Source organism: Meriones unguiculatus, chromosome 18 (assembly GCF_030254825.1).
Source record: "Meriones unguiculatus strain TT.TT164.6M chromosome 18, Bangor_MerUng_6.1, whole genome shotgun sequence".
Lineage (NCBI taxonomy): Eukaryota > Metazoa > Chordata > Mammalia > Rodentia > Muridae > Meriones > Meriones unguiculatus.
In genome coordinates this window covers 6,924,006-6,949,946 of record NC_083365.1, presented here as the reverse complement: position 1 = coordinate 6,949,946, position 25,941 = coordinate 6,924,006, and the positions used below count along the sequence as shown (strand labels likewise).

Sequence of the window (25,941 nt, the reverse complement as noted above, 5' to 3'; positions counted from 1 at the left end):
ACTCCTCTAAACTGTACTTGAGGCATCTCAAAGCAATCTTCATTCAGGACTGAAATCTATTAATTTAAAGTTATGTGTGGTGCATAATGAGGAACTGATGTCTGATTTATACCTAAGATAATCAATCACCTTTGTAAGTATGATCTATCTTAAGCATAATCTACCTTTTCCCCAGTACTTAGCCATGACATTATGATCATATGACAGAGTTCCACCAATCATGCATCAGTGTTTGTGACCCCTAGCCATTCCTTTGGTTAAGTCATCTGTATTTGTATCTATCCTGATCTCTTGACTATCTTAACTCCACAGCAGACCCTGGCAGGCAGGCTCCACAGTTCTTCTTTAGCTTAGCCTTTACCTGAGACATTGCCTATAAAAGCTAAGCTTATTTATTTTTTATTATTATCATTTATTATAATCTATTCAATTTGCATCCCAGGTTTGGCCCCCTCTTTCATCTCCTCCCAATTCCACCCTTCCTTCCCTCTTCTCCCTCGATGCCCCTCCCCTAATCCACTGATAGGGGAGGTCCTCCTCCCCTTCTAAGGAGCTAAGCTTATTTTGGCTCACAGTTTTAAATGTTTTCATCTAGGATCATTTGACCTCATTGCCTCAGGCCTGTGATGGCAGTGAAATGCCTGTGAAGGAGGCCTCTTTACCACATGTGAGCCATGTGGAAAAAGACAGAATAAGGAAGTGGCAGGGTCCCACTGTGACCCAGGATTTCAGGAGTATCATGCCAGTGACCCAAGGCCTCTTACAACCTCTTAAGATTCCCAGAGCCTCCCAGTAGCATCAAATTAGGGACCCAGTCCTTAACAGAGCTCTTTCAAGAGCAATTCTTGGGTTTTTATTCACAAGAATTTTATAATTTTCTCTATGTAAAAAAAAAGTGTTATGTCTTTAGTAGTCTGCTTTCTTAAACGTGTTTTTAAATGGCCTTAAGGTATCATTTTTATATTTCCTATTTTTGAGCTGTCTTTTGAACCTTCCTGAAAATTCAGTGCAGCCATACCTATAATTTTCATTTCCAAATATTACCAGTAAGCATGCACATACTCTATGGCCAGCTCTTATATGAAGGCAATCATAATATGTTTATAATATCCATTATAAAATATTTATGTATGTGTTTGTACTTGGTAATAGTGGCTAGATAGCTATGGGTCTAATTGATCTGACAAGTCATGAGAATAATTGGAAAAAACATTTATTTTGGTCACCAGATCCTGATGTTGTGTAGAAATGGAAAATTTTTAATGAAAGTGACAGTCAAGGATGGCCCTTCCTAGAATGACACAGTGATCATGCAAAGCTGGATGGTAGGAAGCTGTACAAGCCTCACAGAGAGATTCTGCTTAATTTAGGCTGTCTGTGGTGTAGCTATCTTGGGCCGTGTGGCTCACTATAATGCCTTGCAGATGGCATGCTCATGGATTATGTGGACTCTCCAATGCTTCTTGTCATAGCATGGCATAAAACCCTTTCAGCAGTACAAACAGCGCGGGTGTCAAACAATGTGCATGTGGGCTGGGGGTGGGGTTACTTCACAAGTGATCAGTTGGATGTAAAGTGAATAAATGAATCAATTACTTAAAAAGCTTAACAAATGGTCAAATAAGCATATCCTAATTAATAGTAGGCTTTTAAAATAAGACCTTATTTTAATAAAATAAACTCTTATTTAAAAAGTGACTTCGGTAAGCAAGAAAGTCCACTCCATTTTTTTTTTCCTACCAATTTCTGGTTTCAGGGTAGTATGAACACCCACACAAATAACAGTTTTCACAAACAGACAATAGGAATCAGCTTAACCCTTCATGTCTACATTAATAAAACTAACAATTCTGTTCAGACGTGTGTATCTGAATTTTTCATAGGCAAGTTTTGGATATTTAAAAACTATCTTTCCAACTGTGAGATGCTGTTTGGGTATTTCTTGTTGAAGACACTTTTTCCCAATGTATCCTCTGTCAGTCGCTTAGAGCAAGTTAATTATCCTCATGGGTGGCAGGTAATTCAACTGAGTAATTGCTTACTAGAATGTGGTGAAACCTGGAAAACAGCAGGATCAGGAGGGAGGGAAAGACCCACAGAATTACCCCATTCTAACATCTTTCCTACCAAAGTAATCATATCCATTTGCTTTGATTGCACTTCTACTTTGTAGAGAAACTTCCCCCAGTAAAGAGAAGGGAGAGCCAAATTGGCTGTTTTTATTTTCCTTCAATAAAACGAAAAGGCTGTATTTTCAGTCAGGCCTTATGTCTTTATTAGTAGCATTTTGGCTTGAAAACGTCGGTAGTATTTGCTTCTAAGAATGAAATGAGAACATACAAGGCAGACAATTTCAATGTGTGCATTTGTAGGAATGGTGTGTGATCAAAGAAGAGAAGCTGTTAACAAAGAATAATACACCCAAGGTTTTAAAAGTAAGAAACAAAGGCTACTTTATTTGTTTGTGTATTAGGTCCTGTTTTTGAGGCAAAAATCTCTGGTTAAAAGCCAGCTAAAAAGAAAAAGTCAATGAATGTTTAATTTGTTGCATCTGGAAAATGTTAAAAATACAGCTGCGACAACTAGGTATTTTAAATATATTTTAATATATTTTAAGTGTACATTGTGTCTCTGCAGTGGTCTTTGCTGTTGTTTAGTGTGAAGTCTTTTCTTGAATGGCCTACGCCATTAAACAGTACAATAACAAGTTACTTGAAAATACTATGGTTTTGCTTCCGTGGGACACACTGCTTTTGAACACACTCAGATGCTGCACATGCTTCATTTTTTAAAAAGTGAAGCATAATTTTTCTTAACAGTTTTTCCTTTCACTTGAAATGTTATGTAATAAAGGCACTGAGACCAGTTGGGATTTTCCTTTATCTGTCTATTCCGTAGATTGCTCGAGGAAAAGAGAACATTTTGTGTTCTCTCTCATAGTGGTCATGTTCCAACCACGCCCATCAGTTCTCTTGTGTATTCACTTTTTTCTCTATAGAAATTATTTCTCAACATCTTAGACTTCTGTTATATTTTGTATATGACTGATGAGGTAGGCTCTCTACAAAAGGTTAGGGCAAACTCAAATTTACCTGTTTCAAGCCCATGTGAATTTATGTAGTGTTTTTTTTTTTTTTTCGAACTAAATGAAGTCATTGGACAATATATGAAGGGGCTCTCGAATACTTTCTAAAAAAGTCACATAATACCATCATGCATTAGGAACTACCGTACACTAGACCCAAAAGAAAAGAAACCTGAAAATTCCACCCAGTGTGTACCAGCCAAGACATTCAGCCCAAAAGCTCAGTGAGTGGCTTAATTTGTATCCTCTGTAAATAGACCCCAAGACATACATTGTGTATAATTTTAAATTAGTGTTTCTGACAGGACTGTAGTGAAATCAGAAAGCCGATCAGGTGAGAAAGGAAGCTACTCAAAGGTACGGTTTAAGCCAGCAAATTACAGCCGTGGGCAGCTTGTGTTCAGTCCTGCTAGGTACCCAGGAAGAGCCTGCAGAGTATGCACCTTTGAGTATTTCTTGCAAAAAGCAACCTGTTTCATAACACTTTAAGCCAGTTATAACTCTGTCAAAGATATAGGTAACTAGAATCATGACAGATTTTAAGATGGAATTATGACAGACTGAAGTGGTTAGGCCAGAGGGTTGTGGGCTGTGCATTCACAAGTGGATGATAAGTCCACCGAGAAAATAATGCTACCATCACAGCCACGCAAACTTCAGGAGTATTAGACATAGTGTCCTTGTATTTAAAAATTACCAGGTGTTTAGGGGCCAAAAAACAAAACAAAACAAAACACTTTGACATCTAGCATTACGCTTTTGAAGACATCATCGCTAAATAATGTAAGAAGGACCACCATCGCGTCATCTAAATGAGACTCCTGTGGGTCCTCTTCAAGCTCTACCCATGATTCTCAGGCTTTGACATATCATCAGAATCAACTAACAAAATACAGATAAGCGGGATCCCATCCCTAGACTTTCCTAGTAAAGGGTCAGCCTAAGAATTTGCATTTCTAATAAGCTTCCGTGGTGACACTGACAGTTCTGAGGACTTTGAGTCTCTGGGACCTCACACGCTTTGCCTGACAATGCCAAACATTTCTGTGCTGTGTTGTCATTGTGTTACCAGAACTTAGTGAAACTGAAGAGGCCCTGACACATTTTCAAACCATTTTGGAACAGGGGAATTTTCCCACCTCTCAAAAAGGCAAGCAACTCAAAGTTGAAATCTTGAAATGGCAGCTGAGAAGTCTGTCGTATTCATTTTATTTTCAGCCACGCTAGGGATTTCAACAAGAGCCTCACACATGCTAGACAAGTGTTTTACGACAAGTACATCCTCAGCACTCTTTCACTCTCTCCTTTTGAGACAGTCTTGGAAGTTGCCCAGGCTGGGCCTCCAGCTCCAGCCTTGTGAGTAGCTGGCATTACAGACCTCTGCCACCAATAAAGAAGTCTGTTGTATTTATACATATTTCATTAGCACGTGTTGAAATAGTGAGTCGTAAGGAGGACTGTATTTATAGGAATTATGTTTGCACATCTTCTGAGTGACATTTATGTGTCACATAACAAATTATGCACAATGATCTTTATGATTTTATGATTGATTAGGCTATTGGTCTCTGCTTCATCATGGGATATTTTTACCTGATAGGCTGTTACATATTAGTTAGCATAACATTAGACAGCATATTCAGGCTTTTAAAAACTTGATTAGAATTCTGAAACTTTTGTTGTTTGTTTCCTTGAGAAGATGGGTCTTAGCGCATACCTCTGGTCTGGAATTGGCCGTATCCTCTTGTTCCTCCTCCTGCCTGCCTTCCCCGAGTTTCTGGGATTATAGGAATGCATTACTATAATTCACCCCATTCTTGCTGCTTTCCCTCTTGTGGTCATTTTAGAATGTAACTGGACAAATATGGAAGTGACACAATGGGCTTTTATTGAACTTACATGGTTGTCATCTAGAAAACCAGCCACCGTGTTGGAGAACCAGCATTATCCCGGCCGTCTGGCCTTGGGTGGTTCCTTCCCTGTGATGGCGAGCGCGGGCGACTGTGTTCCCTGCTTGCCTGCAGTGTAGCCTCGGCTCTCAGCACGGCACTCGTCAGCACATCACTTTGGTTTGGATGTGCCATTGCTCGCTAATCTGGGGGCTGTGTAAAATCAGGGCTGGGTCTTGTCCCTGCCCCTGTGACTATCTTGTGTCACAGTGCCAGGTATAGAGAAGTTTAAAATCCCTTTATATGAGCTAATCAGTAAATCTATTAAGTAGTGAAGGCAAAAAAATGAATCACAGGTCAGGGCTTTACTGTCCACTTTCAAACCCATGCTATATATAATGTGAAACCATGCTGGCTCTCTCACTGATGTGATTAGCTGAGAATAGGACAAGGTTTAGTGGAACCCAGTAGACTTTCCTGTCTCCAGTCAGATGAATCATAGTTTTCATGTGTTGTTATTTACCGTGTATAAATACAGGATTTTAATCCCCTGAACTGAACAGTTTACAGATCCTCCCCTTTTGTTTTGTTTTGTTTTTTTGAGGCCTTTCAAAGATATGGACACCTAATAATGTAGGTGCAAGAAAAGTAAGCTTTTGCTTTTTTATATCTACCTTGCTACCCAAGCAGAAGAAAAAGGCCTGGTATTTTAGAATTGATTTACAATAGAACTGAACTGAAGTTGCGCGACCCTGTGGTTATGGAATTAGCTTCACTACAGTCATGAACCATAGATGTTGTATATTTTAGCCCCTGGTGGGAAAGGGGAGCAATTTTCCCCATTTCTATAGCTTTCATGTAAAAGAAAAAAATGATAAAGATTGATGTGAAGTAATAATGCCCCTGGGTTTCATAACACCAGCTCTTTCTTATAGCCATGAAGTAGCTTTAAAGTATTCAAGATTTATAGTTCGCCTTATTCTCTAATTTTTACTTTAAACTCAGAATGAGCAAAAAGGCCTACAGCAACTGTAAGAGGCTATCCTTATGGTATAAAAATTTCCTAATAAAGGTGAATCATGGCTAACATAAACATTCATAATATCTTCATGTATATTCAGCATTTCATTAATTCCAGTGTAAATTATACAGCATAAATTGTGTATGTAAGAATATATCCATATAATACTAGCTGCTATGACAAACAGAGCCAAAAAAAAAATGGCTTCATAAAATATAACAATCATGCATGAGTGTTCCCAGTTGACCAGGTTATTTTCACATTGTGATTCAGAATATCAGGTTTCTGTCACAGTGTGGCTTACACACTGGAGCCACGTTGACAGAGGAACAGAGTGGTGCCCTTAGATGCCCATTGTTTCTTAAAAAGAATTTACAATATACTTTAATCATCTTGAACAACCCATTATCATATCTGGCTTCCTGCTCCCTTTGTTCCTCTTTGTCTACCTCCAAACCCTCCATCTATTTTCATGTGTTTCTCTATTGTTTTTTAAATTATTTGATTATAGGCATATGTACGTGTAAAGGTATCAGTACAGCCTGCTGAGACGTACAGAGTTAGGGTTTGGTAATCTCACTGCTTAATTTAGTGTTGCTCATTGAGGGTAGACCAGCTGGTATTGGACAACCTACCAGCGCCTCACCCCTAGAGAAGGCTGATTCTCCGTCTCTCAGCAATAATTAATTACCTATAATTCTTCATTTATGGGTGAAGCTTTGTGAGGGTTCCACCATCCATGTTGGCATGTCAACCTGTAGGGCCATTGTTCAGATCTTGGTTTAACTAACATATTTTAAAGATGTTATAGGTGCAGCTTCCCTGTCCTGTAGAGAAGACGCAGTCTCTCAGCATGATCTTCTGACTCTTACAATGATCTCACTCCCTCTTCCATGGTGTTCCCTAAACCTCAGGTGTGGGGACTGTGTTGTATGTAATAATCAGGCTTGCCACCCCAGGGTCAGTTGTTCCTTGCATTTTGACCATTTATGGTTTTCTGTATGAGGCTCTGTCTGCTTCAGAAAGAAGCTTCTTCAGTGAGGGGTGAGAGCTATACTTTCCTGTGCTGTATAAGGATATATTTACTTATAGTTAGAAATTATATTACCTTAGGAAAGTGTCGGCAGGAGCCTCCCCTTAGAGTCTGTGACCTCATTGGGCATGGGTCGTTGGCTAGGTTTACTTTATCAGGCATGAATTCTCTCCTTTTGAGCAGGTCTTACTTCCACCAGACAGTTATTGGTTACTTTCAAGATATAAGTGCCAATCATGTACCTTTAGGGATATCTTTCCAATGATTATTATCATGTTATAGAGATATCATAGCTGGGTATAAATATTGGCTGGTTTTTCTCCTTTGGCAGCTTGCAAAGCACCTTCTTGTATTGTGAGTTCTAGACCACAGGAAGGAGGCTTTCAGGTCAGAGCCACCTCACATTCTGCAAATCCTATATTCAAAGTATGTGGTGTCTTCAGCAATAGGGACTTCCCTTCAAATTCAGAGAAATAAGCAAGAAACAATGGCAATAGTCTTTATTGGTTTGTGAGGGAGTTTCTTCGATTTCCCTGACCAAAATTCAAGAGCAAGTTTCTTATGTCTGGTACTGGCATTTCTAATAGAAAGACTTCCTCTCACTCTGGTGTAATTTTAGGTAAATGCCAAACAAAATGTCTCGTTATGGCCTTTCCACATGCCCTTAGTGGCATCTGTTCCTTCACGCTTCCCCTTTCACTGCATTGCTGTGCCTTCTCTCCCCCCAGCTAAGCTGCCCCACTTTTCTTACTCCCTCTTTATAGGCCCCACAAGCGGCTACTCCTCTTTCTCAAGCTCCTTCTCTCCCCCTCCACCTACATCATCCCTTTCTACCTTCCTGATTTCTGCAGCTACATAAGGTTATTTGCTCATATCTGAAAATGAGCTGGGAACCGCAAACGAGTGAACATGGCGCTTTTGTCTTTCTGTGTCAAAAGAGTTACTACTGCAGCCAATAAACTTTATTATAAAAGGCTCACACATGAGTAAAAAATTAAGCAGTGAGGTTACTAAACCCTAACTCTGTACATCTCAATAAATTTCTCGTTATAATTTTAAATGTATTCCTGGGTTAGGCACTTCCAGCGAGGTGTAGCAGATGCCAAAAGCAATGGCACAAATTTTGATGGAGGCCCATCCCTGCATGGAGAGTCCTCAGCTGTAAGGTAGCAATCTTTCAGCTTCAAAGATAAACACATATAGAAACCAAGATTCCCCAGAAATTGTAAATTAACCTTCCTCATATTTTGCGAATTTGTATTTTAGAGGCCAAGACTGAAAAATTCAATTTAATACAAAATTTCTATTTCTGATTTTTTTCTTTTGGAAAAAAAAAAATCAGATAGGGAACACTGACCGTGTATTTCACTTGACAGCAGTCTAGTCGGGAAGACTGCGTGACGTCTTCCGTGTTGGCCGCAGCTCCACTCAGCCCTTCACGCTCACATTCTCCCCGGCTCAGGTTGTGTGCGGATCTTCAGGAAGCCCGTCATTTTCAGCTTCACCTTGGGTAGAGCGTAGAGGAACGTTAATTCAGAACACACCTGCTCCGGCAATAGATCACATCCAAAAACCTTAGAGGTCTGTGTGATCCGGCTGGAGTACAAACACTCCTTTAACACCAGGAGGCAGAGGCAAGCAGATCCGAGTTCAAGGCCACCCTGGGATAGAGCAAGTTTCAGATAAAGAAAAGCTTAGGTCCAGGTTTGGTGGTACACACCTTTAATCCCAAACAATGAAGGTAAAGTTAGTTTGTGGAAGGAAGCACCTATGATTGAAAGTGATGTCTAATTGAGTGGCAGAAACAGTGATGAATTGGAGAAAGACCTAATAGAATAGGATATGACCCAACTCTCAGGAGAAGAAGGAGGAAAAGGAAGCTAAAGGGGCAATGAGAGAGGAGGCAGTATTACCGGGACAGTCATAGAGAGAGACAGCAGAGAGAAAACTCAGGGGAAGACCAAATTAGAAGGAGTTAGAAGATTAGAGCAGATTGCTGGAATTAGTTTGAGGCCAAGCAGAGCAGTTCAGAGGCCTAGAGAAAATCCAGAATGAATCACTCAGCTTGGAGAGGAGCTTCAGCCGGAACAGCTGGGTTAAACCAGCCAGCTGAGAACTTAGTAGGAACAAGAAGGGTGAGCTTACTCAGCAGTAACCCTCAGAGGTGGAAGAGGTTCTAGGCCTGGGATCGACTGTCTGGAGGCAAGAAGCTTCCAGGACTAAGCCTAGGCTATCAGGCAGAGGCAGTGAGCCTCCGAGACAACATCTGAACCAGGTGACTGAAAGTTCCTTTTACAGTAGAGAACTGAGGCCCCTGGCAATCAGAGTCCTTCAAATGCCTATGAAACCAGAACAGCACCCAGCTCCCTTTCAAATCAAGTTGTAAATGCTCAACCCTAAACCACAGCAATTTAAGCAGGAGAAATAAACATCATGTTTAGGAGTGACTATATAATTAGGACATACTCACTCCCTAAGCACCAAAATCAGTTATCCTGATAAAACCCTAGCACAGCTTACAACTCTTGAAATGTACACTTAGAAAAAAAAAAAAAAAAAAAAAAGAAAGAAAATCCCAAACTAATTTTCAGTGATCAAGAGAAGGGCTGTCTCTGGGGACACATCTGAGTTCATTCTAGGACATGGGACAGAGTTGGCCTCTTGTTTTCTAAATGTGGTGTTTAGGCTGAGTCAAGACAGTGGTCCTTGCTAGGGCTGAGGTTGTGCTCAGCCCTAGGTCTTAAAAAGGAGCCACCATCAAGACATGTACAGATGAGGAAACTCTTCCTGAGGTCCACACAAGGCAAGGTCCCTTCCTGGTGAGAGCCTAAGGCTTAGCAGAGGATGCCCCACTTATCTGAGCTAGCTGCCTTCAGCACTTGTAGCAGAGGCTTGCTTTCAGTGTTGATCCATCTGGGAGTTAAATTCAGAGGGTGAACTTAATCCTCTTGGTGGAAGAGAAATAGATGCTGAATCTAGAATTAGCCTTTGATTAGTCTTTTAGTCCTTAAGACTTTCTAAGATCATCTTAGGTTTATGTGGTTGAAAAGTGGGATTCCTCTAGTGTTTCCTCTCTTCCTGTCCCTCTAGAGAGAAAAGTCACAGTTGACAGACATGTCCTTGCTACTCATAGTTATGTAAATAATGTGTTACAAACTAGTGACAGAACTAGCAGAGTCAGGAGCCTTTCAGTATATGTCAAATTTTCCAGCTTTAATATTTTAAGCAGGAAATACAACACCATTTCTCTACAGACAATAAAGCTCTGTCTGTTGCTTTGTCCCAAAACTAATTCACGGATTCATGTTATTTCTTGGACTCCAGCGATACCTCCGTTCAGATGCTCTGAAGTCAGTATATTGTGCTACATGAAAAGCTCTAAGAAAATAAGCACTTGATAAAGTATAAGTATTGCCGTCATTATATTACTATAATTCTTTTTTCCGGGTCTCTGTTTTCTTGTTTATTAGTGATTTGCCAGATTGTTTATAGTTTGTAATACTTCTCCTTTTCAACTGTGATTTTTTTTCCCTTATTCCAGTTTTCCGTTTGCTTGCCCTTTCTTATAGTCTCTGGCTCTTTACAGAAATAGTCAAATTAAATTAGACTCTTAATGGCAAACAGAAGACAGCCAGCTGAGCAAATAAACAACCTCTGAAAACTGAAGACTTACGCATGAGAGTGGAAAGCCAGCATCTTCCAATAGAAAGACCCAGTGAAGGTTTAGAAATAGACTGAGCTAGTGGCACATGGTTGGGAGTCCTTATAAGTTTCTTTTTGTAAAATCCTACTCTTCTTGCAAGGACTGTGTGTCAGTAAGACTGCCATGGGGGTCCTTCCTGGCATCACCTTTTATTGAAAGACTCCCTGCTTGTCCTAGGAAAGCAACTAGACACTCAAGGAGAGCATATTGAAATGATTTGCTAGCCTCCCCTTGGCACACATACTGCCTTTCAACATTAAGGGCTTTGTCTGGAAAATGAGAATGGAGCCTGGATTGGAAGGCAAGAATTTAAGTTCAAGTCCTGGTTCTTTTCTAAATCACTTAGGTGGCAAACTTCTGTTCCCTCGTTTTATGAATCATGGGATTATTTTAATAATGTGCTAAAAATTTATTTCCTCCATATTACAAAATAATTCTCCTAAACTGCTTTAGATCAAAGCACAGGTCTTCAAAGCTTTGGCATTTCAGGTATAATCATAATGTTCCTTTAAACAAGGTCTCTCTGGTATGTTTAGCATAATCAAAATTAGTTTTCATACTCATAATTATGTTCATTCTTAGTGATAATAGATGGCAGTTGAGTCCGAAGAAAGCGCCCATTGAGAGGAGAAAACTCCCAGTCCTCAGTAGCAGGGCCCCGTAAGAGAGTAGTATCCTAGAGCAAGAACAGAACTCCTGAGGCCTGGAACATAACAGCTGAGACAAAGTAGTTTGCTGAATACTCCATCACTGCCTTAAATTGCAGTATGAGCTGCTTCTTGAATGGCTAGGATAGGGCTACACATGTAACTTCATATACATACAGATGACAGCAGTCCTACTTACAGAACATGGGAAACATTCTATGCCACAATTATAGGACTTTTGAGAAAAGTCATGAAAGTCATTAGGAAATGCTATAAAAAAAAAAAGCCATAAATCACTCTAGCATCCGAGGACAGTCATTTGGCTCACAAGTTTATAAGTTAGCTCCTTGTGCCTGAGCTTAGCTATCTCAGTTCATTACAGGTCAGGTAGGGGTCTCCATGGCTTTTGTGTGGATTTGCTCATATCTTTGGGTATCTGTTTGAAGTTGAACATCAATCTGGGCTGTATGTCACAGAAGAGCTGTGACAACAGCTAAGTGAGTCTTTCTCCATGCTTCTACTTAGGCATACCTGATGACATAGGATTGGCTCAAACAAATCCCACAGGCTTCATATTGAAAGAAAAGCAAAAATACATGCTGTACTTTAATATGAGGGACATAGTTATAGTCAAAGGTTTATAACCCAGAGATGAGTGAAATGTTGTGGCCAGTCATCCAGTCAGTCAGCCACAGAACCAAGCTGACTAGATTCTGATGCCAGCCTTGCCACCAGCCAGCTCTATATTCTTAGAAACCACTAACTACTTTTGCACTTAGTAAAAGGAAAGGGTTTGACTATATAATTGCAAAAGTCCCTTTCCAAGACTGAAATCATGTAGGATTTGACTGCATAATTGCTAACATTCCTTTCCAAGGTTTCCACAGTAATCTCTAGGTGCCTGTGAGATAATTGCAAAAGAAAATTTGAAAGGCATCTCAAAGCTCAGAAGTCTAAAGTATGGGCTGTGTTAAGAAATAGTAACATCTAAGAAGAGGTACTTTCAGTTAGGGACAGAGAAGAAGGGATGGAGGTAGACCTTTGGGGAAAGGCACCACAATGTCCTTCTCTCTCTCTCTCTCTCTCTCTCTCTCTCTCTCTCTCTCTCTCTCTCTCTTTCTTTCAATGTGTGGAAGTGCTCTATCTGCCTGTACATCTGCATGGCAGAAGAGGGCACCAGATCGCATTATAGATGGTGGTGAGCCACCATGTGGTTGCAGGGAATTGAACTCAGGCCCTCTGGAAGAGCAGCCAGTCGTCAACCTCTGAGCCATCTCCTGAGCCCCTCCTCCATTACTTAAAAAGGAGTGCACATATACGTACTACATCTGGATACAAAGGCACATCAGGATACTGGAAAAAAAATCACATGATGTCTGCTTTATATTTTCTTTCTTTTATCGACTCAATATCTGGATCAACTTAGTACTTTGTCTGCCTTATCCTTGGCTCCTCTTCTTTCCTTCCTCTGCATTCAGCATCCCCCATTCTGCTGCTTGCCCTGTATTTTCCAGTGAACGCTCTGGAACCAACCGTAAGGTCCAGAGGTCCATAATGGAGAGATTACCAGAAAGAAGTGTGGTATGTGTGTGTACATGTGTATGTGTGTATATACTTCCTTGTTTATATATCCCTGAAATAATGTGGAGGAGAAAATTTAACGGGAGAAAACTGTCTACAGATCATTGTGTAAACTGGTCCTGTACAAAGTACCATCAGACCAGCAACGCCTGCATCTTCTGGGAGCTGGTCAGAAATGCAGATGTTGAGCACCCATCATCAATCTGGTGGCTCAGAGCCTGAGCCTTTGTTTGTCCACTTTAGGGAAGCACTAAAGCTTGTCAACAGATCTTCTCTTTTTAGATAGTGCCATTATTTTTTAAGAAGATGTGTCTCAACATTTGTGATCTATAGATGATTCTGTATGAAAGACATATACAAAGGGTTGCATTTTTATATATTAAAGTGGATACAAAGCCTAAGAAATAGCTGTCTATACACATATAACACACCTTGAGGAGGAGCACCAAAAAGGGAATTTAAGCAATAGAACTGTCTGCCTGGGGAAAGCCATTTATTATTTGTTCTACAGAAAAGGGAGCACACTGGGAACGTCCATCCCTAAGTATGATCAGACAAGGGTATTAGCCAATCCTGTGAGACCCAACTTTTAGATCTAAACTCCTCAAAAGAATATTTCCAGTGTCACTTTAAGGTCACAGTCCAGGCTTCATTGCCATACACCCTTTCCTGTTCTGTGGAAGCCTTTCAGTCCAGTAACTTCTTTTCTCCACGCATATCTGTTCCTACTTTGAAAAGGTTCTTAGTTCTTCCTCTCCCATGGCATCAAACCACTCAAAAATAGCACTTATTGAAAAAAGCATTAAAGTCAACAGTAAACCAGAATCCAGTCCAAAAAGAGAGATCCGAGAAGAATCATGACCATGTCGGACTGCCCAAGTAGCTACTCAAGAAGTGTAACTACTAGGGGCAGGGTCCCTTGGCAGGCAGGGTGCCAGGTGTGCTTGTGTACAAATTTCGTTCTTCATCTCCCTTTAGAAAGAAGATTCAACACTATTCCTGAGCAATCACAATATGCAAAACCTGGTCTCATTTAGACCTTTTAACAGCGGCCAGAGGGAATCAATATAGTACTCTTTTTTTGTTTTTATTTTAATATTTGGGACAATTGAAGAGCCAGTGAGATGGCAATGTGGGCAAAAGCATTTGTCATACAAGCTTGAATGGAAGACATAACATACAGATACATGTCCTAACATAAGAAATAAAATTAAAATTATGTGTAAGACAATTGAAATTGCAGTAGATTAAATGAGCGTCACAAGGTCAACTTTGTTTAATGACACATCGGAGGAACAGTCTTTTGTAGCCCCTGAGTCACCCTCCTTGTGAGACTCTCTGCTTTGCTCACAGGCCCTTTGCTAAGTCCTGTTGCTAGTTGATGCTTGCTTATGAGATGAGTGTTAATCAATTATTAGTTATAAAAATCTTGAGAAATTTTGGTAAAAATATATGTTTATGCTCATGCCCCTGATAAAAACACTCATCTTCTGAATTTACTATAATCTTCCACATTGGCAGGAAATGTCCAGTTTTCTTTCTTTTCCTTTCTTTTCAAACCCAGAAGCCTTTTCTTCTGCGGATTTATTTATTTCCATGTCTCAAGTATTTCCTTCTTTGACCTCGAAACGTACCGATCATCACATTGCTCCTTCTTTAGATTTCTGTTGCCAATGGCAACCTTGAATTACAAGGTCCAACATCAGCTGAATTTGACTAGGGAACTTGGGTTCACGGCTACTGGTACCTGCTTGTCCATATGCCTCCCTCCTGACTTGGGCTGTAAAGGAATCTGACATGTCTGAATTTGATGTTTCTCTGCTGAGGCCGCACAGATTACAATTGTGGAACAGTTAGTTTCTCCTTATATTTACTGACTCTGGGTTCTTTATTCACATTAGTAATGTAGATCTGGAAGCTCTACTCATTTTTGATTGTTGATTTTGATTCCAGTTTCCTTGGCAAATGTTTTCCTCCATATTCCGTGAGCCATTTTATCTTCTGGCCATTTTAGTAATTCTCCTCTCCAGGGTAGAGACCTCTGGCCTCATGCAGGGCTTCTCATCCATCCTGGTAGAACACTGCAGCCCGATTCTGCAGGACGGAGAGCCTCCTCTGCTTCCCAAAGAGCCTCTTCCTGTGCAGGGCTTTTGCTAGTTTCGTAATTTAGGAATTCTCTTAGATTCAAACCCAGACAAAATTTTAAGTAAATGTCACTGTTCTGTTTTATTTATAGTTCATTTTGTGTTTAGGTACAAAAGAAATTTCTCGTGGAGTTGCTCATATTAATTCAAAGTCTCATGGTAACTTATTCTAAGAAAACTTAAAGGAAAACAAATAAAAACTAGAGTTATAAGATACAGTCTGCTTTTCCAACATGGAGCTTTTTGAATGACCCTCAGGTAACCCGACTAACCTCATTCTGTACTTTTCTTAAAATTCATGAGCTTATTCTGAAACTAAGACAGGGCCTTTCAAGGCTGCTCAGGCTAAATCTGAAACTACCTACCCATTCTCTAAATGTATTTGGGGATGGTTTTTCAAGTTGTTTTAAATATCCATTTGTAAAGATAAAGCTGAAGCTAGAGAATTATATTCACTGCAATGATCATTGATTATATCACACAGCTAGGGTTCTGCCTTTTCCTCCTATTTATTTTTTAAAATGTATATTAGATTTTGTTTTCATTTTAGAAAGACATTTTCCATGCCAAAAGTAGAAGAATCACATTACCTAAAAGTGCGAAAAGAAGAAATAAAAATATTCATGATCCCCACACAATTTATGATCTCATGCTTCCTTTCAAAGTAGTTCTGTATTTTTACATTTTCTCATATTCACAGAGTATGTGTGCATGGCTAGATGGACTTTGCAGTTACCTTAATAGTAGTGATGGTTATGTCCTAGTCATCTGCTTTCAGATCAGTTTGTTAATTACACTTACTTGGATGTGTCATTTTACTAAGTAGAACCCTTTCACAGAAATACTTGTGTTTTATTGATTTATTTAATTACTAATTTGTTTTACTATTTTCCCTTACCTTTCACAATAAGTTTCAAACTATTTTGTACAATATAATATACGTACCTACCTCCCAAACTCAAAAAGATATAACTTAATAGGGTTAAAGGGGGGTTGGAGAGATGGTTCAAAGGTTAAGAACACTGACTGTTCTTCAGGACCTGGGTTCCATTCTCAGCACTCACATGGCACTCACAACTGTCTAAAACTCCAGGATTTGAAATCCTAATACAGACATGCATGCAGACAAACAACAATGCACATAAAATAAAATTACATAGATAGATAGATAGATAGATAGATAGATAGATAGATAAATAGATAACAGACAGAAAGATACATAGATAGATATAGATAGATACATCGTTAGATAGATTGACAGACAGATACATGCGTACATACATGCTTAAAAGATTATCAGGAATTGAATTTAAATATCTATGATAGCTACTACTGGTAAAAAAGAAAAAAATAAAATAACCTAAAAGATTAAATGAGAACAAACTTCCTCTGTGTCTGTCAAAGGCAACAGAACTGCAGGAAGAGTATAATTATTTTAGACACACTTTAACGGGGAACTATTCTTAGTCGAGCATATTCGGGGAATGAAAAGAATCTTGGAAAATTTGAATGCTACTTGGTTGTTTCAATAGATCATAATATTGAAACTTTCTGCATAGTTTACATAAAGCATGGAGGTAAACAGTAATACTATCAGAAGGCAAAATGTTCAATTTTTAAAAATTGAATAAGTTAGAAACCATAAAGTTATATTTAAAATTGAAGCCAGACACGATGGCATACACTTGCAATGCCAGGACTTAGGAAGCTGAAGCAGCACTAAGAACATGGGTTCAAGACCAGCCTGGTTTACATAATGAGTTCCAAGCCTGTCTGAGCTACGTAGCATGACTGCCTCAAAAACCAAAGCAAACAAAACACTTGAAATACCAGTTTGTACCAGTGGCTTTTCAAAATGTCTTTAATCATCCAGTCCAACTTGGACTGGAAATTGAAAGCAGGGAACAGGCACTTCCAGGACCCAGGGCTGAGTTTATCAAAACCTTCATGGCAGGAACGAGAACTACCTTGGAAAGCAGCTACTTCCAGGTTTTGTGCAGGGGACATAGAAAAGTGTCTGGGCACCTGATACATGCATACACACACACACTCACACACACACAATCAGATACTCACAAATCAAAAGAGACATCCTAACAGACCTCAGCGCCAGCCCAACAGAATCCCCTCAGTCACACCAGACATGAAGCACAAAACCATTAGAACTGATTTAAATCCAAGGAATTGGTAGAAAAAGAATTGTCTGCAGGTATATGGGGAAGGGGAGAAGGAAAGAGGGGGCAAGAGGAAGGAGGAAGAGGAGGAAGAAAAATTATGTAACTAAAAAATATTACTCTCACAATTTCTTATTCAGAAAATTTGTAATTAAAGAAAAAGAAGGAAACGTTTAACTTTTTCCTTGCCTTCAGGGGAGAACTTTAGTCTAGGTTGAAAGTCCTTGGTGCACACTGGTGATTATTTTGCTTTTTGAGACAGGATCTAGCTGTTCATTACAGAAGAATATCAACTAAATATGAAATAGTTAAAAACCACCATCTATCTCCGATGAAGAGCAAAGAATTACCAATTATGTAAGAAATTATGGAAGAAACCTCATTCAGATCTAGAATTTGACTTCACATCATAACTGCCAGTTGAAAGAACAAAACAGGTCTTGGCAAAATCAAGGTGCAGTGGCTACCAAGTTCTCTAGGTCTCAAATAACATCACTGATAATAGAGCCAGCTTACCGAGACACCACAAACTTGTGGTAAGAGGAGATAGAAACAAATACCTGTTGAATATACTTGCCAAATCAGATGTTTATGCTCCATTTAACGAAATCTGTAGTTAGCTTCTAGTTTTTGAGAGCCAGATCAAATGACAGTGCAAGCAACTAACCACACAAACTCAGAATGTGTGCGTTCAGCAAAGAAATGTACAATTAAGATTATTTACGAAGGTTGACATTGGGTCTGTTTTTTCTTGTCTCCACTGTTCATTTATTTTGTGCATACAGTCAACAGCATAATGCTTTGAGCATCCTTAAGCTCATTCCCAAAAAGTAGGCTTACCTAAGCAAAGGCTATGTGTGCTATCCTTCTCTTTCTTTCTGTTAGTTTGTTTTTGTCTTAAAATACTTCTTGGAATTTTTTAAAATACAATTATGTACTTAGAACACAAAATACGTGTAAGTAAAATGCTGTCTCCCGGGGAAACAGGGCAGCTTTGGGCAGTGAGTACTTAGCCCTTTATCCAGGCTGATCTTGAACTCATGCCCAGGTCACCCTCTGGCCCACTTCTGAAAATACCTGTGACTAAAGCACCAGCTCAAGCCACCATACATAGTTAATGCTGTCTGCCTGGAACACAAACATGATGGTTTCAGCCCGCCTCATCAGTTAACAGCTTCTCATGCAGAGCACAGGGAAGGCCAGCTTCTTAGCATCTGCCTAGCTTCACTTAGAGGTTATTTGTAGCACAAAATTCATAGGAAGCACAGAAAGTGCTTGCTCTCTACTGAATGTGGAATGAAGGTGAAGATGACAGCAGAGGCTGTCACCCAGGCTTGCCTGCCATCCAACCCTGTCTAAAGAGGCAAGGCCAAACCTCAGGCTTGCAGGCCTCAGGTTAATGCAAGATCTAACTGAAAGGGAACTGCCCTGAGGTGGGCTTCAGGGCCCGTTCTGTCCTCAAATGTGACACCCCAGTAGCTGCCTTCAACCCTCATACAGCACTTGAGGCTACCTGTGAGGATCAGGCACCTGCTATATATATCAAGGCTAGCTCTGAAGGGGGAGGGGGCACCAGAAAGGAACACCAAAACCCAGGGCCGACACACCTATTTCAGATAACGCCACATTACTGCTCAGTGTTGGAAAATGTCATTGGACTGACAAATATTACTTTGTTTGATTGCTGACTATAAAAAAAAAATCAGAAATTCTCACTTGAAAAATTCAATTACTGTGTTTTTGGTTTTTTTCTTTTTAATTAAATTTTTGTTTTTTTTATATTAGTTACAGTTTATTTACTTTGTATCCCAGTTGTAGTCCCCTTCCTCACTCTCTCCCAATCACACCTTCCCTCCCTCATCTCCTTCCTGCCCCTCTCTAAATCCACTGATGGGGGGTCCTTCCCCCCTTTCATCTGACCCTAGCCTATCAGGTCTCTTCACGACTGGCTGCAATGCCCTCCTTTGTGGCCTAAAGTCTGTTCCTCCCTCAGAGTTGGGGGTAGGTCAAAGAGCCAGCCTCTGAGTTCATGTCAGAAACAATCCCTGTTCCCCTTATTAGAGCACCCACTTTTTTTTTTTTTTTTTTTCTTGAAAAACCAGAGTCTGACAGGCCTCAGCTAGAACCTAGCTGCAGGCATCAACTTTGGTTGGGTTCTGTCTTCTCCAACTGCAGTCCCGCCCCCCTACTCTCTCTTCACACAGCCTACTTCTCTCACTCCTGTGACTTTCTTGGCCCCAGTAATCAACAGTCCTTGAGCTGCACTAGCTCTGGTTGGATTAGACTTTGTAGAATAGCTCCAAAATTTTGCCTGCACACTTTTTATGTTTTCTTACAATGAACAGATCATTAGTTTATAAGAAGAGAAATAGACAAAGGAAAATGTTTAACTTGACACCTAATGGTAAATACAATTTTAAAATTAGCTTATTAATAATTGAATGACTTTTCTAAAGAGTAGCGTATATGACATTTCATCCAAACTGTGAGGCAATGACCTAGTTTAGAGTGCATTAAAATCTGCTTCTACCTCATGATGAAAGGAAAAGTCCAGGATGGTCATGACTTAGCCACAATTAGGTCAGTGATTATTAAAATTAAATTATCAAAATTAAGTCTTTACAGGAATCAAATTACCAACATCTTTAAAAAGTGTTGTCTGATTTTGGGGGCATTTTCTCATATTTTTAAAACTATGATGATGAATCATCTCTCTGTCTCTATCCCTCTCTCTCTCTCGTTCTCTCACTCTCTTTCTCCATACACACACACACACACACACACACACACGTAAATACAAGTATTTTCTTTGAGAGGGGAAAAAGTTGATTTTGAATACTCAGGCTAAACCATTTTTTTTCAGACTCTATTTAATATATGTGTTGGAGAAGGTCATTCATGAAGATCCAGAATCCCCTCTCTGCCATGCTTCCAGTCCATTGCTTTTTAGAAATCATAACCGTTTTTACTTGGAGAGGCAATGTGTTGCGTATACCATGAGTGCGACACTCAAGAAAGCCTGGTCCGTACACTGACTATACAGATAAACTTTCTGCAGTAAAAGGCGCAAGGGAGGACCTAAGAGGGAGACTACAAATGCCTCCATTGCTGTCCTTCTAGCGGAGTTGGTCACAGATTTACCAACATTTTCCACATTTTGAAATTTTGGGAGCTTTAGAGTTGCAGAGATGATTATGCATAGATATATAAATTAAATCGCTAAAACTTGGCAAAATATCTCTGGCCTGAAGCAACAGTGAAGAAGCTGAGCAACTGGACGCTGTCCAGTGGCTGGCGATGTCTAGAGGAGAGGTTCAGACCCACAAGGGCAGCCACCCCAGGGACTGCCTTCACCTTAGGAGCTTCGAGGTCAAAGCCAAGTAGGAGAGGCCTCACCTGCTGCGCAGATAGAGGACATCCAGCCCGGGGTGTGGCCAGCAGAGAGCTGGGGACTTAGAAGATAAGTGTAAGTAGTGTGAGCAGCTGTACTGGCCTCCAGCAGGACAGCTGAGCATGCAGAGGCTGGGCCCACCCCCACATCCAGATTGAGGGTCAAGGCCACGCCCAAGACGGTCTTTGCACATTAAAAGGCTGATTAGCACCAAACCACTGTCAGATCTTAAGGACTTTGTGGGCTGTGTTTGACTGTTTTTGTTTTTGAAACTCACTGTGTAGCTCAGGCTCACCTTGTATCCATGGTGACCGCCCTGAACTCACTGTGTAGCTCAGGCTCACCTTGTACCCATGGTGACTGCCCTGCCTCACCCTCCCAGGTGCTGTTAAAAGCGTTGCCTCCAGTCTAACAAGCACAGTAAAGGAGCACTCTCTTCAGGAGATTGAATGACATTTCACATTTGGAATCTTATCTGGGCTCAGACAACAGAGTTTTCTTGTAAGCCACCCTCGCTGCTACAAGCACCCTACTTGACTCCTGCATGAGAAACGTGATTTTACAACCATTTTATAGCTAAGGCAGCTGCATAAATCTGTATGTAAAGAAAGACTTCCTTGACATTAAAAAGGTCTTGCAATTTTCAAGGCATAAAACAGATGAAATAGAAGACATTTAAAAGGTAGCTGTAACACTTTAAAAGACAAATAAAAATTGCATTGGAAAAAAATAAGGAAGTGATAAAAAGAAGTCATAGCAAAAGGTAATGTTCTACATGAGTTGTGCTCATTTGAAAAACCTCACCAAGCTTTTCTTTAGAGCAGCAGTTCTCAACCTATGGGTTGCAACCCTTTTGGGGTCGGACAACCTTTTCACAGGGATTGCATATCAGATGTCCTGAATATCAGATATCTACATTATGATTTATAACAGTAACAAATTGTAGTCAGGAAGCAGCAATGAAAAAGTTTTATGGTTGGGGGTGACCACAACATGAAGGGTTACAGGGTCACAGCATTAGGAAGGTTGACAACCATGGCTTTAAAGGCACCAATCGTCTTGAGCTATAGATCAGTGGGAAAGGGTTTGCTTAGCATGCACGAGGTCCTGTAAGAAACAAAAATACTAGCTGAATAAAGAAACTAGCTTCCCAGCCTCCAGCTGAAACCCTGCCCTTGAGAGTCACCCTCCCTCTGTCCCAAAGTCCCCTCAGCCTCCCCCTGCCCTGTTTACAGTTGGCTTTGGCAAGTCCTGCTGTTACCATCACTCAATCAATTCCCAAGTGTAAGAATTTAAATCTTATATACGACCTCTGTAAGCTTTTCCAGGTGTGTGTGCATGTGTTCATCGTTGTGTTTATTTGTCTTAGTAGAAGTCCTTAGGCTTGCTTCTACCACATGTGATCAGAACTTGGTTTTCAGCTGTGAATGAGTAGTATGTCCTACTAAACTGTAGAAGAGCAGTGAGTGGCATTGCAAGTTCATTTATCCTCTCTGTGAAAGAGCTTCTGTATGGTTGAGTTCAGATATACAACCTCAAACCTTGTCCTCTCCTGCTGTCTCACAGCTACAGATGGAGCTGGAGCAAGAATACCAAGACAAGTTCAAAAGACTGCCCCTGGAGATTCTGGAGTTCGTGCAGGAGGCCATGAAAGGGAAGATCAGTGAAGACAGCAGTCACGGCTCTGCCCCTCCCACCCTGGCCTCCGAGCCTGGAAAGGTGAACCACAAGTCTCCCTCCAGTGAGGAGCTAGAAGGAGAGAACCCGGGAAGAGAGTTTGATACCCCTCTGTGAGGTGCCTCCAGGCCTTCTAGATATGCACGGCTGCTTGAGCTCCGTCCGACTCCAATGATAAAGATCACTGCCCAGGACATCTTCCTGAGAAACATCCCTTAGCCTGAAATCCATACCAAAGGGAGAGTTCCAGAAGGATCCGTGTGAAGGTCCCATACCCGGGGTTCCATGTGTCATGTAGAAACTATTGCCAGTCTAGAGAGAAGGGTGCATGGTTGCAGGACCTTTTCTTTCCAATAGTAAATTGAAAGCAGACAGCTCCCAGGCTCCATGGAACGTGTAAGGAAGGACAGCATCTTCTTGGAAGAACACTTGAGCTCATGTCTTCGTTTGAAGCCCTGGTGTAAAGTACTTCAAAGTAACAGATAGCTGGAGAAGCGCATAGCACCGTTTAACATGTGGAGCTTCCGGCTTTGAGCGCCATTTACCTAACTGCCCTGCAGTTCCATGTTCCCAAGTACATGTACAGGAAATGGTTTCATCCTTTGCTTTGCAGGCACTGGTGGCTTGCAGTTTGCTAATTTATTTATCACAGAGACATCTGTATTTGCTATTGACATGGCTTTATTAGATACCATAGTGACTCGTATAAGCTAGTTTCTTTTATTAAAAACAATCACTTGATTGCATCGTTTCCCAGTGAAGCCATTTCACAGTTAGCAATATGGGTTGCATACTGGGCCGCATGCCTTCGGTTGTCTGTCACTTGTTGACCTGAAGCTGTCAAAAAGCGACAACTGGTCTGTTCTGTTGAGGGAGAGTTGAGCTGATGTGTATTCATCTGGATTTCAGCCAGACTGAACAGGATCCAGTGGGTCACTTTGTTGTTAGATGTTTTTTGTGGCTCATTTATTTTTACTGTAGAAAGGAAGATAGAATATTTATCTAAATGCACATGTATAAATGATACACATTATCTCCGTGTATATATTACATGTATGCACCCAGCTACATAAGTGCACACACACATACATACGCATGAGTGTACATGTATGTTTATTAATTGGCAGGGACCCAATCTCTTCCATAAGATTTAAAAGAAAGTTCAGGGATACACGGACAGAGAAAATGGGTCAAATATATGTTACATGGATATTAAAGTATATGGAAACGCTAAGAATCAGTTTATGGAGTCATTGATGCAACTTGAGGTAGATTTAGAATTTAGAATATGAATTTGCTAAAAAAATTTGTAGGATCAAAACTTGGATTTTAAGTATCATATTTTTGAGCTTGTTTTAATGGTCAGAATATGCAAAAATGCATAGGAAATAGAGTGCAAATGTATTACTATCTTCAATAAATTTTAACTAATTTCAATTTTATTATAATAGTAATAAAGCTTTGATTATATTTTAGTTTGTATATTTACTTCAATTAGTCATGTCTTTCTTAGTCCTTATTTTATTCTAAGGGTAATAAGAGGAACAAATTATATCATGTTAAAGTTAATAAAAACATTATTAAAAGGTATTAATAAATAATATTATATAGAAAAAATAGGGTTTGGAGAGTGAGACAAAGAAGATTAAAACCCAGCAATGACATACTCATGGCTTCATTTTATTTTAAAGTGAACCTGTCTGGTTATAATTTAGCAAAGCATTTTATAATGCAAAAACCAGTTGTGTCCTGAAATTTTTTTTTTCAAGAATTTAGTATTTTTATGGAAATGATTTTATTTAACTTTAAGCAATAACTAGGATCATAATTAAGTTTTAATCAAAATGAAGGCTTGCTTCGAACACCATGAAAGTGTTTGATTAAAAAAAATCTAGTGAGACACAAGGGGAAAAATCACATCCCCTTTAGAGATGATTGTATTTTATCTGAAGGATCAAGAGTGTTAATTAGACACTTACTAAAACTCACCTTCCAACGAAGAGAAATCTTTTGTAAACCACACTACTTTTGCACTTTGAAAGAAAGGCATTACTCAGAAAGAAGTGCGAAGGGCCTAAACGGAATGTTGCATTTCACAAACGTCATTAGAGACTGTTGGAAACTGGAGCAGAGTGGACAGGTAACAGCACTCAGAACCTTGCACGGCGGTTGCTGCAGAGCGTAGGATCTCGCTGTAGGCCACACAGTGACTGAGGTTGGCTGACCCTGACTTTCAAGCCCCGTTTTGGTGGTTGGACTTCATTACCTTGGTGATTCTAGTCATTTTACAATGTTTTGTATTTGGTCATTAACTGTAATAACATTTTTATATCTGTACAGTGACACTTTTTGCAGTTGTGGGGTAGCGTGGAACACTGTGCATCTTGCATCATCAAAACTACTACCGTGATTCTATCCATTAATAAGATTATTATTACTTGAAAATAGATAAAGGTAAAGAAAAGGGGTCTGTATGATGTGCAGTTTTGTGCCTTTATGTATTTGCCTTGTTTTTTTGTTGAATGTGTGAAATTCTGTACTGTGGTTTTTCCTATATTAGAGAGTAGAATCATGCATTAAATTAGACTGTGTCCCCGACACCTTTAAACTACTGAGAATATCGTGGTTGGACCGTGTAAAATCAATGTTCAAAGCTCTAAGGACAAGCCATGGGTTTTGGTTTCTATCATTTGAGTACCACCATACATTAATTAAAACTCCTATAACGGATAAGCAGTCGTTAATTAGTTCCAACAGAAAGGACCACTGCTTGCATCCCTCTGAACTTAACACTGCCCTTCTGCACTGTGCTAATGCTGTTCCTCATGGCGTGAACATTGTGGCTTCTGTCATTGGAGATGAAAAAGAGAGACGGGGCAAAGTATTTGATGCTCTTAAAATGTACATATTTGTGTTCTTCTATCTCAAATAATTTAAAATGCATAATTCACATTTTGTAATCATTCTATGCAATTTTGTGGCATGATGTTTCTTCCACTTGTAATTTTATGTGCTTTCATCACAAATCCAAAGGAAACAATAAAAATTTCTTAACACAGTCCATCTGGACCTTCTTAGAGACAGAGCACATGTTACAGGGAGGACAGCGACAATGGACAGAGTGCCAGTCATCAGAGTGTAATGCCCACCTTATATAACAGACCAGGGCCCAGGCAGAGCAGACTCTGTGGTGCTGTGCAGAGGGCACAGCTATGGCCACTGTGCCATCACCACCCTGCAGTAGTGGCACCAAGAGGAAGTTTCTTCTTTTTATCTCTGGTCATCCCTTTCTTTCTCCCTCTCTTCCTAACCTAAAGAAAGCAAAGCAAATATTTTTGACAAATAATGGAAATGCGTAAAAGAGATGGTGCAACTTACAAGTTTTTTAAAATGAAATATGTAGTTTGCAACATTAGCGGGAAAAGGAATGTATGTGTGAGTTTTCTGTCCATATCACGAAGGCATCCCAAATGCATCGTGCCAATTATCTATTGGTGTGCTGTTGACTCCGAATAATCTCTTGTCTGTTGTAGATTTAGGGGTCAGAGTCAGGAATTCCAATAGGGCAGAGTTCAGCTTGGGCTGCCTGTGTCTAC

The 25,941-nt window shown here is 40.0% G+C and overlaps 1 protein-coding gene across 2 annotated transcripts in view; it reads left to right on the top strand.

The window, feature by feature from the left end:
- Positions 1-25,403, top strand: part of Plcb1 (phospholipase C beta 1) — a 701,628-nt gene extending 676,225 nt beyond the window's left edge. The window contains exon 32 of one of the 2 annotated variants that reach the window (XM_060371729.1): positions 22,235-25,403. In XM_060371729.1, coding sequence (XP_060227712.1) covers positions 22,235-22,462 — 228 coding nt within the window. In that variant the 3' untranslated portion in view covers positions 22,463-25,403. The remainder of the gene's footprint in view (positions 1-22,234) is intronic. The other variant, XM_060371731.1, reaches the window with a different exon arrangement.
- Positions 25,404-25,941: the final 538 nt, after the last annotated feature.